General features: G+C 41.3%; 1 protein-coding gene across 3 annotated transcripts in view; it reads right to left on the bottom strand.

Annotated features, from left to right (window-relative positions):
* phf19 (PHD finger protein 19) overlaps positions 1–17,467 on the bottom strand; it is a 40,900-nt gene extending 23,433 nt beyond the window's left edge. Inside the window, exons 1-7 of one of the 3 annotated variants that reach the window (XM_041194287.1) lie at positions 17,278–17,467; positions 16,082–16,151; positions 11,764–11,968; positions 10,905–10,986; positions 8,225–8,320; positions 4,416–4,516; positions 1,252–1,400 (exon numbers count right to left, since the gene is read on the bottom strand). In XM_041194287.1, the coding sequence (XP_041050221.1) occupies positions 1,252–1,400; positions 4,416–4,516; positions 8,225–8,320; positions 10,905–10,986; positions 11,764–11,952 (617 nt within the window). In that variant the 5' untranslated portion in view covers positions 11,953–11,968; positions 16,082–16,151; positions 17,278–17,467. Of the gene's footprint in view, positions 1–1,251; positions 1,401–4,415; positions 4,517–8,224; positions 8,321–10,904; positions 10,987–11,763; positions 11,969–16,081; positions 16,152–17,256 lie in introns of all 3 variants that reach the window. The other 2 variants (XM_041194289.1, XM_041194290.1) reach the window with 2 other exon arrangements.
* Positions 17,468–17,814: the final 347 nt, after the last annotated feature.

Raw genomic sequence — 17,814 nt, 5'->3', positions numbered from 1 at the left:
ACGAGACAGTAAGAATTCTGACATTTTAAAATATGTTGTTCGGGCTTAAAGATCACATGCCCCCTGTATGACATTTTACTGGTATCGACTGTTGAAAATTAATGACAGTGGGATTTTCAGGAATGTGTTGAACATCCTTCCCTTCTCCCCCATCTCTCCCGCCTGTTCCCTTGAAGATTCTTCCTTGGATATATTCCCAGCATCCCTCCAGTACCTCACCCAAGAGGCTACTCTTCATACATGAATCCAGGAGATTGGTGTTGGCAGGCTCATTAATCATGAAAAGCATTATGGCTGAGGCCTGTCTCACTGTCGCCTGGGGGAAACAATCGGGAATGTGATCCCAACTGACTGTTCTTCTCTAAGCTAGGGCCAAATGCAGCAGCTCGGTACCTGTCCCACCAAAAGTAGGAACAAATCAGGGATCTCCTGGTCTGTGTTGTTCAGTGTCTTTGTCCATTAAGGGGAGTTTGCCGTACTACTGTATGCAGAACTGTCATGATTCACTAAATCTTTAACACAAATAGAGAATTGTTAAAGTGCCTAAGCCTTACTAGTCTGTCAATTTTCCACTGTAGAGAAGCAGAGTGCTGGAAACAAGGTGAAACTACATTTAATGGTCTTTCCTATCTAATCACCTTCACTATCGTGCACAAAGATTCAGATTGGTAGTGATGGATGCTGGTATAGGCTTTTGATTCCTCATGTGGTGAGCTCAAGATCCAAGCTGTATCTTTTTTTTTTAATGCATCACTGGCAAGGCCAGCATTTGTTGCCCACCCCTAATCGCCCTTGAACTGAGTGGCCTAATTTCGGAGAGTAGTTAAGAATCAGCCACATTACTGTGGGTCTGGAGTCACATGTAGACCAGGTATGGGTGGTGGTGAACCAGATGAGTTTTTATGACAATCAATGATAGTTTTATGGCCATCATTACTGAGGCTAGTTTTCTATTCCAAACTTATTAATTGAATTTAAATTCCAACAGCACTAGCCTGGGCCTCTGGATTACCAGTCCAGTGACATTACCATTACACCACTGTCTACTCAGTACTGGCTACTCTGACTACTCAATTAGTCAGTTGAGGAGGGTCAAAAGATCTGAGGTAAAATCTACCTGTGCTATTCTCTTCGGATGTCTCCTAGTGACTGGTCAAGGAATAGGATATGACACCCAAGACGGTGGGAGAAAAATCAAGAGAGGTTTGGGGTGAGTGGAATTTTTTAAAAACTCTATGCTGCAAATCTTACTCGCCAGGTCCTCCACAGTAACAGTAACACTGCTGTAGGTTAGTTCTGTGCAGAGAATCCCAGTTAAGTTCATCCATGTTGTAGGGCAAAACTCGTTTGACGATCTGCAAAGCTTTAGCAAGTGGTCCCTTTTTCAAAGCACCTCCTTTCTGTTGTAAAGGGACAGAAAAACCAATCCAGTGTTAACTTAGCAGCATCACAATACTTCAGTGTTCATTACATCCTCCACTAGAACATCGGTCGCTCAGTATGAGTACAGTGAGCGTTGTTGTTTCCTTGCTGCCTAAATCGAAAACCGATAATTACCAAACCAACCCAAACGGCAGCATCTTTCTCCACAGCCCGTTATTCCCCAACTGACCAGGAGGTGTCTAACCCTAGCTCGTGGACAGAATTTTTCACTCGCTGTGCGGGTCCACACTCAACACGCGCGAGTGTGAAATAGAGCGACCCGACATCATCGCGTACTCGTGCGATATTTCAGTTGGCAGCGCGCCCGCCAACAATTAACAGGCCTATCAAGGCTATTAACATATTAACTAACTGCGATTTTTCACTGCCTGTCCAACGTTACGCTTGGCGGTGGGGGGTGGGGGGGATCTGCCAGGCGGCCTTTGCCTCTTTAAGGAAACCTCATCCAAGGGCGGGATGAGGTTTCCGATATTAATTTAAAAAAAAAAACGTTTGCACACAATTTTCATCTGACATTTGTTCCGGTGACTGATTCTGATGCGTGGGCACTTTTTCCCAGTTTTTACAATCTTTATTTTTGGCATTTAAACTCTTCAGCTCCCCGAGACAGCTCTCTGACTTCAGGGAGCTTTCTGTGAGTGCTCCTTCCCACCCGCATTGACTTCAGCGATCGCCCTCCTCCCACCCCCTACCTACCCCGGTAGCGCTGAGCCTTTCAGTGCGCCTTTCACGTTGGCTGGCCGCTAAGTGTGAAATCGTGGTCGGTGTGGGAGGGGGGGGGGGTCTGTTCCCCGGGCACTCCCAGGCCCTTTGATCGCAAGTGCCCGCCAAACTAAGAGTCCTGCCCCATGTGTTCCCTCAATCTCAAAATTACCGGTGAATACATGCTGCCGGTAACCACTCGTTTTTACCTCTGCATCAGGCTCTCCATCACATAGGCAAAAACAGGCTGTGGGTGAATCACCTCGTCTGAGAAGCGGGTTTCTGCATTTAGCTTTTTTTTTTGTGGGGGGTAAATTTAGATTTTTTTGCAACCTTTTAGCAATTTACCATTTGCAGCAAATTTGGTCTTTTATTGACCCTTTCCTTTTTATGCAGGTGGTGCATTGGTTAACTTTAAAGTTTCACACTTGAACCTGATTTACAAATATGATATTTACTCCAAACAGCACCAAATCACAACTGAATGGATGGAGAATCAATCAATCAATCAGCGAATGAAATATTTAAAAAAAAAACCAAGCATGAAGAAAGAGGGATAGCAATTAGACTGTATTTGAACTCAGGATATATCTGACAGCAATGAAATCCTAACAGAACTCAGATCATGCCTATTCACAGCAATTAAACTTTGTGGGATGAAAGAACGTCTTAGGAGCAGAATGATAGATGTGCATGACATGGTACAACAGGTTGTCCTTTTAAGACAGCTTATCCTATAATTATCTGTGAGCAATTCCATGGGAGAATTGTTAGTCAGTGAAAAAAACTAACTATTAGAGCAAAATTGTGTTAAGACTTGAAATTCTAAGTACTAGGATCACTCTGTACAACATGAGGGAGCTGGCATGAAACAGGGTGCAGAGTCAATGGTGGAGAGTTAAGGACTGTGTTTTGGAGGTGAACATTCAGATTTTGTTCTGATGATTCTTTGTACTGGAAATAAAGTTTACACTAAGAACCATCAATAATTGTTTTTCAGAGTTCAAAGGCACAGGACATTCTCCTGCCCAACATCTCCACTCGTCCAAATGGTACTAAAGAAAAGTCATTCATCTCATTTGCTGTTTGTGGGACCTTGCTCTGCACACACTGCCTGCCCGGTCTTCCTCAATAGCAACAGTGACTCTGACGCTTCAAAAGTAATTGATTGGCCTGAATATTGTTGGCGTGCGGAGGCAGGAACAACACGCCGACACACAAAATGACACGAGATGATGTTGGGCGTGCGTCAAGACGCCATTGTGCATCATTTAGATCTTTCGTTCGGTGGGCGAGTGCCAGAGGTGGCCTATTATCAAAGGCCTATTAAGGCCGTTAGGGAAGTAATTTAGATAATTAACAGCGCTGCCCGTCCAACCTTAAGATTGGCGGGAGGCAGGCGAAGAACCCAAGCAGCCGTCACGTGTTTCCGCAAACCTCATCCACGGGCGGGATGAGGTTTCCTGAAGGTTTTATAAGGTAATTAATTAATTTTTGCACAATTCATAAACATGTCCCAGCTCATGTGACACTGTCACATGAGGGGACATGTCTAAATAATTTTAACTTTATTATTTATAAACTTTTATTATGTACTTAATCTCCTTGAGGCAGCTCCATGACTCAGGGAGATTCACAGGCCCCATCTCTCCCTCCTCCCCCCTACCCGCACAGGTGGCACTGAGCGTGACCGGCCCTGCATCACGCTGGGGGTGGGTGGGGGGCCTTAATTGGCCCGCCCACATAAAATGGCTCTGCGCCCACCCCCACTGCTCCCGTCCAACCCGCCCAACACAGGGAAGTTTTTGGCCATCGGTTCTGAAATGCCTTGGGACATCCTCAGGATGTGACATCCTCAGGCACAATTCAGATTCCTCGGTGAGGGGCTACGAAATGCACATCATCAGCTGCATGTCCTGTTATTACCTCTGCAAGGTTGATAAATCCGGAAAACCACCTGGGATGCATACACGATAACTCGTGGCTAACAACTTTACTTCTTGCTGACCTATCAGTTCAATTCCTTCTCTCCTCATGTCTCACATTAGTTTTCTTGAGTTTTGTAAATTAACACCAGTTGTTTTAAACCCTTCCCTGAATCCTAAATATTAACCAGGTCTTCATAATTCCTTCAGAATGATATAGAATTATTTATCACCTGTTAGACAAGCTGAATAATCTTATAACATGCACTTGTAGTCTTAGTAACATAGAGACAGTATTGCCTTAAGATGGCCAAACACACAAGTTACTTAAGCCAGAACTCTTACCCTGACAGCCAAAGCAAATATACACTGCCGACAAAACCATGGTGAAGTGGATACATTTGTTGTGCTATCTACTTTGGGATTATGGCATTGCTGATGGTAACCTAAAGAGAAACAGAGTTTTAATATTCAAATTGAATGTATGCTACATTTGACAGCAAGAGACAAATGATCTGCATTCTGGTAGCGCAAATAAAAGTGCAGTTGCAGCAAGTAAACAAGCTTCATCAAAACATTGGGAGGCAAATGGGAACATTTTTGTGAATTTTGTGCTCATCAAGATGAGGTGTATTTGTAACAAAAACAAAAACAGAATTACCTGGAAAAACTCAGCAGGTCTGGCAGCATCGGCGGAGAAGAAAAGAGTTGACGTTTCGAGTCAACTCGAAACGTCAACTCTTTTCTTCTCCGCCGATGCTGCCAGACCTGCTGAGTTTTTCCAGGTAATTCTGTTTTTGTTTTTGTTTTGGATTTCCAGCATCCGCAGTTATTTTGTTATTATTATTATTATTATTATTATATGAGGTGTATTTGTGTTGGGAATGAAATACTTTCCATTTCGTGTAGCCAGCATCAACACCGAGCACTCCCAGTTCAGAAAAGGAATTGTTGGCTGTAAAGTAAAGCTCACTTCAACAAGGTACCTCATCCTCAGCCCCAGACAAACTCCCCAGGCTGTATCAGTGTAACGTTTCCCATTTTGTAGCCCAGCAACATGAGATTACTGATCTAGTCCTGATTAGTGCTGAATTAGGAGCAGATTTGAGCTGTGGACTCATTGTTCACAGTGCCCCAACTCATCTCACATACGACCCTGACAATCAGCTTTCTAATTTAGTAACTTTCAATTTAGAACAGCTCCTTTGGAGATAAAGCATTAACCTCCTTCAATCTAAAGAGTTCTTCCTCCCCTTGAATAACACATTGGAGAGCTAGTGTGCTCCAAATTTACTGTCTCCAATTCACTAGTAAATTTAGAAATACCATATGAACTTATGCAACATAATTAATAGGGTAAAATAATATGCTTTCCTAAACAGCTTTTAGTCTTTAATAATCTTCAGCGGATAAGATTAGTATGTCATCTCCGTATAAATCAGGACATCTGACATAAACGTTAGGAACGTTCAGTTAGCTCTCCTCAATAGTTAGAGCATTCTTTCAAAATACAAGATAACAAGACTGTCAATAGAGTGTCAAGGATAGCTACTGGAGAGACTAGAGAAGCTGGTATTGTTCACCTTCTAACCAAGAAGGTTAAGGGGAGGTTTAATAGAGGTGTTCAAAATTATGATGGATTTTTGCAGGGTGAATGGGGAGAAATTGTTTCCAATGGCAGGCAGGTCGATAACCAGATGGACAGAAAGGAGTAATTCAAGATAATTGGTCAAAGAGCCAGAGGGGAAGGGAGGAAACATTTGTTCATGATTTGAAATGTACTGCCTGAGAGGATGGTGGAAACAGATTCAATAGAACCTTTCAAAAGTAAATTGGATAAATCCTTGCAAAGGAAACATTTCCAGGGCTATGGGAAAAGAGCTGAGGAATGGTACTAATTGGGTAGCTTTCTCCAAGAGACCTCATAAATACAATAAAACAATGGTCTCCTTCTGCGCTGTATGAGTCTACGACTGGTTATGATACGCACTGGTATGGATTGTTAGTGTGTCCAATTCCGCACACTCTGAGTTTCTACTCTTGGTCCAGCTGCATTTGGCAGTCACTAAGAAAGGGCTAGTTTCCAGAAGGAGTACAGAGAGAGAGAGAGAGAGAGAGAGAGAGTAGATAGTCAGAAGCTTTTTCCCAGGGTGGAAGAGTCAATTATTAGGTGACATAGATTTAAGGTGAGAGGAAAAAACTGTACAGGAGATGTACGGTGCAAATTTTTTTACGCAGAGGGTAGTGAGTGTCTGGAATTCGCTGCCAGAGGAGGTGGTGGAAGCAGGTACGATAGTGGTGTTTAAGAGCCAGCTTGACAAATACATGAATAGGATGGAAATAGAGGGATACGGACCCGGGAAGTGCAAAATGTTTTAGTTTGACGGGCAACATGATCGGCGCAGGCTTGGAGGGTCGGAGGGCCTGTTCCTGTGCTGGACTTTGCTTTGGTCTTTGTAAAAAAGGAACATTGTACATAGATACTTGGAGCTACACCCTCCAATATGGACTTAAACAGGAGAAGAAAATTGCATAAAATAAAAGAACACGAAAGGACTGTAGTTGTTATTAAATAAATTCTTATCAAATATGATATACTAAAAATTTCCAATCTGTTTTAAACTTCCTTATGTCATATGATTTGCATTTGAACTGAAACATTTTACGAAATTAATACTTTTTGCTCTGGCACTGCTCATTGTACAACCTACGAGCCCACAGTTTGTAACAAGTAAATTTCAGCAAATAAAATTTCAATATGATGAACAGTTTTGTGATAGCAATAATGAAGCATTGTTTCCCACAGCTGGAATATTGGCCACATAAGGACATAGAATGAAGAGGGAAATTCGGAAGAACTTTTTCCACACAGTGAGTTATTAGAAAATGGAAAACGATACCAAGAATGGTCATTGAACAAAACGTAACATTGTAGAAAAGTGAATTAGGTAACTATTTAAAAAAGGAAAAACATAAAAAAACACAGGGAAAGAGCAGAACAGAGTGAGTAGCTGGGTTTGAAGGACTAACACAGTCAGAAAGGGTTGGATGTCCTCCTGAAATGTAATTCGTATGATTCAGTGACACAATGATATCTCTCAAATACACATAAAATGCTAGCTGCACTATAGGGATGTTTTATACAGAGTCCTTGTTAATGCTGGAACCAGTGTCAACTCGGCTGCAACAAACCTCAGGGGCTGCATTTATAGGAAAGGGGTCCTAATCATGCCATTTACAGGTGAAGCACAAAGCACAACAGAGAGCCAACATTGTTGCTGAAGTGATATATTCACTGTCTTGCAGCTTGCTATTACAAATAAGTAATAAATTGATCACAATCTTTTCTACATCAAAATGTATACATTAGAAAATAATGTTAAACAGGTGGCGATTTGCCATTAGTCACACAGCAAGGGATAATTATAATTCCAAACAGACTTGGAGTGTACCTAGAACCTTACAGCAATCAATCATGCAACTAATGTCATTTCAATAGTGGTAGATCATGAAACATCCAAAATGTTAGATTGAGATGAATACTATATATCATTTATTAATCAACATATGTTTTCTCTGGGCCTGTTTCTCCGATCGCTGGATGATGTACCTTAAAAGCTAGTACAAAAGCAGATGCTGAAAAACTAAAATAAAAACAGCTGGAGATACATTTCACATCCAGATGACCTTTCATCAAAACATTAACTCTATTTCTCTCCACAGATGCTGCCTGACCTGCTGAGTATTTCCAGCAGTTTTGTTTATATCACCTCAGTAGCTAGCCTATCACAAAGATAGATTCGCTTCAGTTTCATTCCTCTCAATTGCATTGTTACTTCCTTGGCAATGCATGGCATGGAGGGTTGCAGGGGTTCATGTGTCACACCTCTTTCTCAGTCCAAATTGCCTGCTCTGAACCCCTGCTAATGTTGCTCTAGGAGATTCACAAAAAATGGCATTGGTTGGCATTCTCCAAATTATCTTCTCTCTCACTCGGGAAACCCCCAACACTGCTCATGAAGTTCTGGGTGAGATAAGAATTTCATTCTGTGGAGAGCAGGTTGCCATTGTAACATTGCTTCCAATCACTTTTCAGACATATCTTTAGTTGGCCTCGAGCATTCTCAAAGGGGATTATTAACAGAGCCTCTTACCTAGTCCGCACTTGCCACAAATCAAAATTTCATTAGGTGCTGTAGACGTTGTCTCCGAGCAGATGTTACACCTCGGCTCTTCTCCAGGAACACCAGCTGTTCAAAGAAAAATCTTTCAATGCGGAAATCTTGGACAAAGAATCAAGTATTAGAGAAAATAGAAAAACAAACAAGAATGAAATAATGTTGATATAGTTCAAGGGCTACAGCTTTCAAATGACCTCAATTCCCCAGAAGAGGGAAGGGGAAAATTCAGCTAGGATTTCTGCCCCTGATTGCAACACAAGTAGGATAGATCTTCACTTTGTGTGATAATGCAAAATTGAATCAGCAGACTGTTATACATCTCTCCCGAGGTTTACCTCTATTAAAGTCAACAATCAAAAAAAAAAATTGAAAGAGATGCAAAATGGGCTGCTGACTCATTATCACCTGTTTTACACCAGAGCACCAAATCAACATCTACCCCACTGACCGCTGTTAGATAGCACTTGTGTGTGAATTTCAGGAGAGGATGTGGATTGGCTTAGCAGTGATGCATCCTCATGTTCAAACAGCTCATTGACACTCACTCTCTATGTTCAAATATGGAGTGGTCACTTGGGAGAAGTAGTGGAGAACTATCGTCATCAATGGAACCGTATGCCCTACCAAGAATCATTGTCTTCAGGAAAGGGCAAAAACAAAGGAAGAACTTTATTTGCAAACCACACTGTCACCAACTACAGCTTAAATATATCAGAAAAGCACTTGAACTGAATAACAATCCTCATTATCATTTCATTTTGATGAGGGGAATTCCTGTTTAAAACATATTCCAGATTCCCAGAGGCATAATACATAAATGCACAGTCCATTGTATCAGATCACATCAGAACGCTATAATTGGAGTCCCTAAATTAAGGGGGGTTTGGGGTTACGGTTAGCTCAGTTAGCTAGACAGCTAGTGTGTGGATCGGATTAATGCCAATTGTTTGGGGTCTGATCCCTGTTAGGCCTGAGGTGGACTGGGGACCTGTCTCCTCACCTTGTCCAGAGTAAAAGGTCAGGGCACTTTCCTGTGGCTCAACAAATAATCCTCAAGGATCAGCCTTCAGAGAGAAAACTCAAGAAGAGGAAACTAAGGAGGGAAAAAAGACAAAGGTCCCCAGTCCTGACTGCTATCAATGAGCAGGAAAATTCACGTGTGTGGATGTGAGGGCAAGGAACATAAGGAGCACACATGCAACAAGCTTCACATTTGGACAGGTTATCTACACTCTAACCTTTGTCATGAGGTTATGCCCCTTTATTTTTGAAAATATGATTTTTCAACTTTCAACTGACTGGAATATTTGCCATTTGAACTGAGACAGAACAAACTGCTTAAAAATGCAAGGCTACTTTCTAAAGTGAAGGTGAGAAACAAACACGTCACCCTCAGGGGAATGTGAAGAGACATTTCCTATGATCCAGACACCCATCAAAACTCATAGCTGTCTAAGGAAAGGGCATTAAAAATGCAAAATACTGGATATTGAAATGATGGCTGCCACAGGCAGTCCCAGCCAAAATCTCTTGGAAACACAGAATGGGTGAACTATTTCAAGTCAAGGCTGCCCCGCCACTTGAGAGAGATTGCAGGTGATACAAGCGGTGTCAAGAAATTCTTCAGCAGAGGAAACAGGTTGAAGGCTGCTCTCTCTCCCTCTGTCTCTTTTGGAATAAGGGTGTTGACATGTTCGAGAAGCCAACTCTACCAGAAACCTACCAGCAAAACGAGATCTCATAATAACTGCAACATCTTCTACATCTGACCACATCCAAGAAACCAGCTAATCCAAATCGGCTGCAGCGTTTAAAATCTATGCCACCAGGACTATCAAGGGACACTTAAACCATATATTTGAGGACCCTTTTTACATTAGACTCTAACTCCCCTGTGTCGGTGTGTGGGCCTGAATAATTGCGTGAGAGCCAAATGCTTGACATCCCATTTTTATTATTTTTCTTGGGCTTAGCAGCTAATAAATTTGCTCTTTCTTTGCCTTAAGAAAACCTTGTTTGGTTGGCTCTTTATTGCTCACAGCTTAAATAGTTAAATACATTCTGATTTGGAAAAGGCATATTCTCATGAAAAAGAAACCTTTGTTGTGATCAACCAAGGAGGTTGCATAGAGGGGAGGCAGATCACCCCTTCTCACCTGGTCGTAACAGCTTGCACTTGGAGAATGGCCTCTGGCACCTGTAATACTGTACCTTAAGGTCGGGGGGTGGGGGGAGGGACTATAAAGTAATCAAACAAAATTCGATCCAAGTCCTCTTTATTTTTCTCATTTATTTTTAAATAAAAATGTTAGATATAGTACTAACATCAGTGAGGGGCCGGAACCTTCCAGTCCCTCACGCCGATGGGGTCTTCTGGTCCTGCCAAAGTAACGGAGATTTCAATGGCTTGCCTGCCCCACCCTGGGGGAACCTGCTAGGTGGTGGTGGTGGTGGTGGTGGTGGTGGTGGTGGTGGTGGGGTGGGGGGGGGGGGGGGGGGGGGGGGGGGGGGCCTGAAAAATTCCAGCCAATGAATCTATTATTGTGAAAAGTCAGCATATTGACCTTTCAAAATGGTGAAATGATTCCGTAATGATAGTGTAATGGTCCTCAACTCAATAGCTGTCCATAATAGCACTAAATGTCGTACTCACCATGTTGTATATCTTTCCAAAGAATCCAAAATTCGGAATTATCTTCAAAGACTAAAAGACAATTACGTTTATGCTTGTTCACCTGAAAAGTTTCAACAAAACCAATTCATTAACTCAGTTCCAAATGCATGATTAATGTTTGAGCAATAATTAATAATAAAGATCTTATTCTAATCACAATGCGTTCTATTAAAAATATTATTTTCATTACTTTCTCCACCATTTTCTCTTAAAGACTCTATTGTACCAGCAGTACATCAGTAAATCAGTGGAAAATTCACTTACAGCAGAGACTAGGAAAAACAATCTTTACTCAATGAATATTAAATGTTTGGAATGACCTCTCAAACAAGGTAACCAGATTTGAAAAAATAGTTATTCAAAATACAGTTAGAGACCATGATGAGGGAGTAAATGTATTGCAGGGATGAACTCTGTAGAATTGATTGGCTTTTTCTCAACACTGGGTTTCTTTTCCCTTGTCTAACGTAGTTATGCAGTCATAACATCGGGCCAGGAGCTACAAAGTGAGTTTGTCAATCGGGAAACTTGGGTTTGACTCTCAAGCCCAATTTAAGTTCACACGCAAGTTTCTCCTGGTGTTGTTGGGTTGGGTGGGGGAGAAATTTGGTTGGGGATGGTCACATTCCTTCCTGCATTGGCCAAGTGCACCTGCTGGCGAACTGGTTAAGGAGTTTACAGAGATTCACACAATCTGGGTTCTCGTGTCCTCAAAACCCGAGAAGGCAGTAGGGGACAAAAACAAAACAGCAGTACAGTCATAAATGTAGAAATATATGTAGAGGCATTTTACAGAACACAGCATTTTTTAACTGGTTTTAGTCAAAAATGTCCGTGCCTTCTTGATTTTTCCCAGGTAGACCAACCCATCTGTCCATCTGGATAAGACATACTGCCCCTCTGTAAATGCACAAGGCTGTTCTGTATGCACTGTTCCATTTTGTAGAGACTTATTAGAAATCTTCTGGATGCATTTGGAGATGGCACCAACATCTCTCCGTTGTGGTTCCAATGTGCCTTTCTCCATCAGCTCCTCCTGCTGCCTAAAATCAAAATAAGAAAAATCACATACTAATAACATTAATATAAGGTCAGCCACTGACAATTTCTGCCACACTCAAATGCACTGAGCTACTGCCCATCATCTTTGGAGACCCTAGATCATTGCCAGAAGCTTAATTCAAAGTAATTACAAATAGAACTCACAGCAGAGTTTATTAATACAACATAGAAATTACCACACAGAAGATAGACCAGTCAGCCCAACTTGTTTATGCTCCACACAAGCCCTCTCGTGCTCCACTTATCCTCTACCCCAATTAGTTTCTTACCTTTCAAGGAATAAGTGGCCTCCTCATTCCTCCCATCAAAATGAACTACCTCAAATTTGTGCTGTTTAAATCTGGCCTCTCGCGAAATCCCATCTTATTTGCTCCACCACAGGCTCAGTTGCCTGGGCCCTAAGCTCTGGAATTCCCTCTCTAAACTTCTATGCCTCTCTACCTCGCTTTCTTCCTTTAAGGCACACCTTAAAACCTACCTCTTTAGCCAACCATCTGCCTTGACAAAAACAGAATTACCTGGAAAAACTCAGCAGGTCCGGCAGCATCGGCGGAGAAGAAAAGAGTTGATGTTTCGAGTCCTCATGACCCTTCGACAGAACTTGGGATAAGAATTTTATTTGTCGCTTGCCAGTGCTTTTGAGCTATTTCTTTTTTCTATTTAACTTTTATATATAGATACTAGTGCCTCAGCTTTCTCCTCTACTTCCTTTCAGTATTGTGGGTGCGATGCATGTAGATCTGAGGTCATCCTCGCCTTTGGTTGTTTAGCATTTCTTTCCTTTCTTTCTTAACTAATGTTATCTGCCTTGATATCTCCTTAAGTGGCTCATCATCATATTTTGTTTTACAGTGCCTCTATGAAGCAATTTGGGATGTTGTATTATGTTAAAGGCCCTATATAAATACAAGTTATTATTGTTGAAGTCAAAAAAGGTTGGTTAAGCATGATCTTTATTTTAGAAATGCTTGCATTTTTTAATTATATTCTCTGTCCCTAGAAGTTGTTGTCTGATCTAACTAACTTTGAGGTCCCTGGAGCTCAATTTTAAAGTTTTCTCATCCTGGTTTTCAAAGCCATCTATGGCCTCACTGCCTCCCTATCTCTGGAACCACCTCCAGTTTTACAACCCTCCGAGATCTCTGCATCCCTCCAATTATAACTTTGTGCATACCCCCGATTTCAACTCCTACATCACTGGCAGCTATGCCTTCAGATGCCTAGATCTTAAGCTCTGAAATTCACTCCCTAAACCTCTCTGTCTCTCTCTCTCCTCTCTTCACGCCTCCCTTTGACCAAGCCGTTGGTCATCTGTCCTAATACCTTGTTTGGCTCAATGTCAAATTTTGTCTGATTACGCTCCTCCAAAGTAGGCTGAGATGTTTAAATACATTTATGGCACTTTATAAATGCGAGTTGTTTTTTTTTGCAGATAAGAATTTTATTTGTTGCTTGCCAGTGCTTTTGAGCTATTTCTTTTTTCTATTTAACTTTTATATATAGATACTAGTGCCTCAGCTTTCTCCTCTACTTCCTTTCAGTATTGTGGGTGCGATGCATGTAGATCTGAGGTCATCCTCGCCTTTGGCTAGGTTGTTTAGCATTTCTTTCCTTTCTTTCTTAACTAATGTTATATATTCCTCTTCAATATTTTCACACTCCTTTAGTGGCCACTTCCGAGAAAACTGTGGCAATGTATCTGTTGCCATTTCTGAGACTTGTGAGTTTATCTTGATCATACCCATATCTTAACTCTCCTTTTGTTACTGATATGCCTATTTATGTGCATTTTACATTGCTGCATTAGCTGATAATTTTTTGACAAATCTATACATAAAATAGTAAATCTGAATGACATTTTATGGATTTCAGTCAATTTTTACATGATGTATCAGCTCAAATCAGCTGTTACCATCCTTGTCTCTGTGTCAGAAAGTTGCAGGCTAAAGCCCCACAAGGTGTACGTGCCTAATTGAAGCTAACACACCAAGTCAACATTGGGAGAAGTAATGTTGATAAAGATGGTAACCTTCAAAAGAGACAAATAAGCTTCTATCTGATGGTTCAGCATGCATCGTTGTTTGAAAATGAGCAGGAAGTTCTCCTAATATCCTGACCAACATTCCCCCTTCAATTAAAACCAGATTTACATCCACTCTCTGAAACATATTACATCCATGAAGTGCTTTGAAACGTTTCATTTATGTGATAAGATACTTTATAAATGTAAGTCTTTATTTGATACTTCTGTTCCTTTCCTTCTAGAGTCTTAACTTTAAATGTATCCATATAAGAGGTTGAACAATAATAAAACAATGTAAATTATTGCATATTTTCAGATGGGTTTCAAAATCATTGAATAAAAGAGCATTAAATAGTTAATTATAAACAAGATAATGCAAAAACTGCACTGATATATTTCCACTTCAAATAAAACATTCAACCTATAAATATTATTTGTATATTGAAACGCGCCAAGATTTAAATTACCTCCAAGGTGCAGGCAATTTACCTGCTCAATTAAACCTGGAAAATAAAATAGCTTAGATCATCCATCGTCTATCTGACATCAGTCCCAGTAAATTCTGCAGCTCCAATTAAAATAGAACAGGCTCACTGAAATGGGTACTGGTATGTAACTTTACTACAATTTTAATTCAACAGTACACTTCCTTTAATATCCTGTCCATCACTTCCCTGTTACCTGCTGAATTTATTTGTCTGTTTTTGTTACTTTTTACGTTTGCACATTTTTAACCTGATTACTTAGTCTATATATGAATTTTTCAATGTAAGTCACATTGCAATTCAGCTTTCGGGCTGTGTTTCTCAATGTGTTTCTCGAAACAAATACCCTTATTATGACAACAGAGTTCCACTTTTTTTTTTGACTAAATCTTCCTGCATATTGAGGAGCTGCGGAACTAGAATGTCACACTTATGTACCAGGAACATGATTCACTGGTTTGGGGTCTAAATAGATTTTCAGGACAATGTCACCATGGCCCTATACTTTGAAATTTCCAGGCTACATAATGTTTCAGTCATTAAGATTGTTACAGTGGATCCTGACATTCAGTAACCTATTTGTCCTCCGCTTATGATATTCTGAACCTCTAACGCTAACAAATCTGTTTTATTAATTATTTGATTTTCTTAAATATATTTACTATTGTAATGCACATCCCAATGTGGACAGAATTTATCATCCCAAATTTTATTATTAGTCACAGTACTCAAAGTGCAGAAACAACACAGTACCACAGTGAGTTATTTAAGTATCAATTATACTGGAAGAACTCCTAGATAGTTTTTCAACTGAGCAACTCTGCATCCACACAAGGTTTATGAAAGTACCAAATCATATTAGCAACAGAACTCTTTATCAAGGTGCTGTTAGTATTGTCATCAGGAGGAAGGACGTGAAGGCTTTAGAGAGGGTACAGAAAAAATTTAGGAGAATGATTCCAGGGATGAATGACTTCGGTTACATAGGTCAAAGAAGCTGGAGTTGTTCTTTCTAGAGAACAGGAGGCTGAAAGGAGATTTGATAGAGGTGTTTAAAATCATGAGGGGTCTGAACAGAGTAGCTCAGGTGAAACTGTTTCCATTAGCAGAAGTGTTGAGGACCGGTGGACACGGATTTAAGGTGATTGGTAAAAGAATCAAAGGCAAAGTGAGAAAATATATTTTACACAGTGAGCGTTCAGAATCTATAATGCACTGTTTGAGAGGGTGATGGAGGCAGAGTCAATTGTGGCTTTCGAAAGGGAATTGGATAAGTACCTGAAGAGAAAAAAATCTACAGGACTATGGGGAAAGGGTGGGGCAAGTGGGACCAGCTAAGTATCTCTTGCAGAGAGCAAGCACTGATTTGCCAGGCTGAATGGCCTCCTTCTGTGCTGAAATCATTCTATGATTTAACAGACACTTTAACTATGTGAGGGTTTACTTAGACCTTTAAAATAACTAGTTTTCAATTTATCCAAAGAATGTGCATTTTAAGTAACAATTTAATACTCAGACAAAAGATTTTGAATTAAATAAACTGACCCTCTCATATTTTACTGCCAATGTTTGGGTACAGTACTTACGCAATTGGGTTAACTCGATGTGTCTTAACGTCTTTGCTGACCACTTAACTTGCTGAAAGTTTCACTTCACCTGGTGGAGCGAAGTTCAGCAATAATAAAGCTAATGTCAATCAAGGTGAGTGAGCCTGTCATGCTGTATGAACTTTACTGAATGTCTCCATACCAGGAACTTCCTTAGAATGTCAAAGCGCGCCAACAAAGACCCGCCCCCTTGGATCCCATAGCCAATCAGTTCCCGCAAAGCGCGGCGCTGGCACCGCCCACCCGCCCGATTCTGATTGGCCCAAAGTTTGCAGCGGCTGCCGTAAAGCTTCTGAGTGGCGCGTCTCGGCGTCAATCAACCTCAGGTCGGTGATTTTTTTTGGAGTTGCTCTGTGCAACTGACATTGACAGGAACGCCGTTACTTTCTCTTTGCAATTTTATTTCACAGCAAAGAAAAGACCGAGTTCACGCATAATGTGTACTGTCTACTCAAAACCAACCATGACGCTGTCGGAGAACATTAAGTCAGTTCCTGCTCAAACTCGTCAGGCACCTTCAACAGTAAAACGCCATTCAAAAAAAAAATCATATAAACTGCAGCAAATAAACTGCAACTTGAGCAGAGAGATTCCAGGGTTAGGCGAGCTATATGATAAACATGGCCGCTTGTAAGGCAATAGTTTTGTGCAATTTTTTTTTAAATATTTTGCGTTCATCTGGACACTTCATAAAATGGCAAATCAAACTGTTGTACTGAATTCAAAAAATAAAATCCAGCTTGCTAATAACTAGGGGCTCCTGAAACCGAGAAATACTGCAGCAGATTATAGATGATCAGATTTTTAAGACGCACGCTGACATTATTTGTGCAACTGTGGGGGGGAGGGAAATTAGACATTTTAGGGCGATATAGAGATTTTGTATGAACACCGATCCCTTCAAGCGTTAGCGGGCAGCAGCTTGGAGCAGAAATTTTTTTAAAAAAAGCAAATTGCAGCTTGAGTTTTTGGGCGTTTCAGCAAGTCAGTTCACTGCAATTTGCTGAAAGGGCAACTTCAAACTGCACTCATCTGTCAGAATGTCCGAACACTTTGATCCGAATTGTAATTAATTTAACATCAAACAGCAAAGCACTTTCATTGCATTTTTCAAACTCCTTCTTCCCCGCCCTCTCTTCTGTTGGAGGACAAACCTGTTCCAGCTCCTGCCTTACCCACACTCTCTCTCTCTCTCTCTCCCCCTCTCACACACACGTTTCCACTTCACTGCCGAAAGTCGCGCTTCCCTCTAATCGATAAGGGTCCCTTGCAGACCAATCGGCGGCACCTTCCGCTGGTTTGGGGCACTGACACTCTGTCCAGTTGCACTCACAAGCTCCCTGCCCCATAAGTCGCCATTTTTTTTCTCTTTCCCGCGATTTATTTGCGTGTGCTTATGTAATTAACACATCATCATAAGGAAGTTCTCAGCGAATGTGTGCGGGCTCCGGGCACACGCACCCTGAGTACCGCCCATTTGCAAGCCCAACCCCACAGTGCAGCTTCCCCGGCGCAGCTCCAGTGAAAGGTCTTAGTCCCGCAAGTTCACACAAACAGGTACTTGCAACCACCCCCCCCACCCCACCCCCCGGCCAGAGGTGACAAATTTCCAAATACCTCTGCAAATGCGACTTCATGATTCAACATGCTCGATGCCCCACTTTGGGAGGAGCAACATGGAGAGGCAGCATCATCCAGATGGTAGTATTCCA

This window comes from Carcharodon carcharias, chromosome 8 (genome assembly GCF_017639515.1).
Source record: "Carcharodon carcharias isolate sCarCar2 chromosome 8, sCarCar2.pri, whole genome shotgun sequence".
Taxonomy (NCBI): domain Eukaryota; kingdom Metazoa; phylum Chordata; class Chondrichthyes; order Lamniformes; family Lamnidae; genus Carcharodon; species Carcharodon carcharias.
This window is presented reverse-complemented; position numbering and strand designations above follow the sequence as displayed.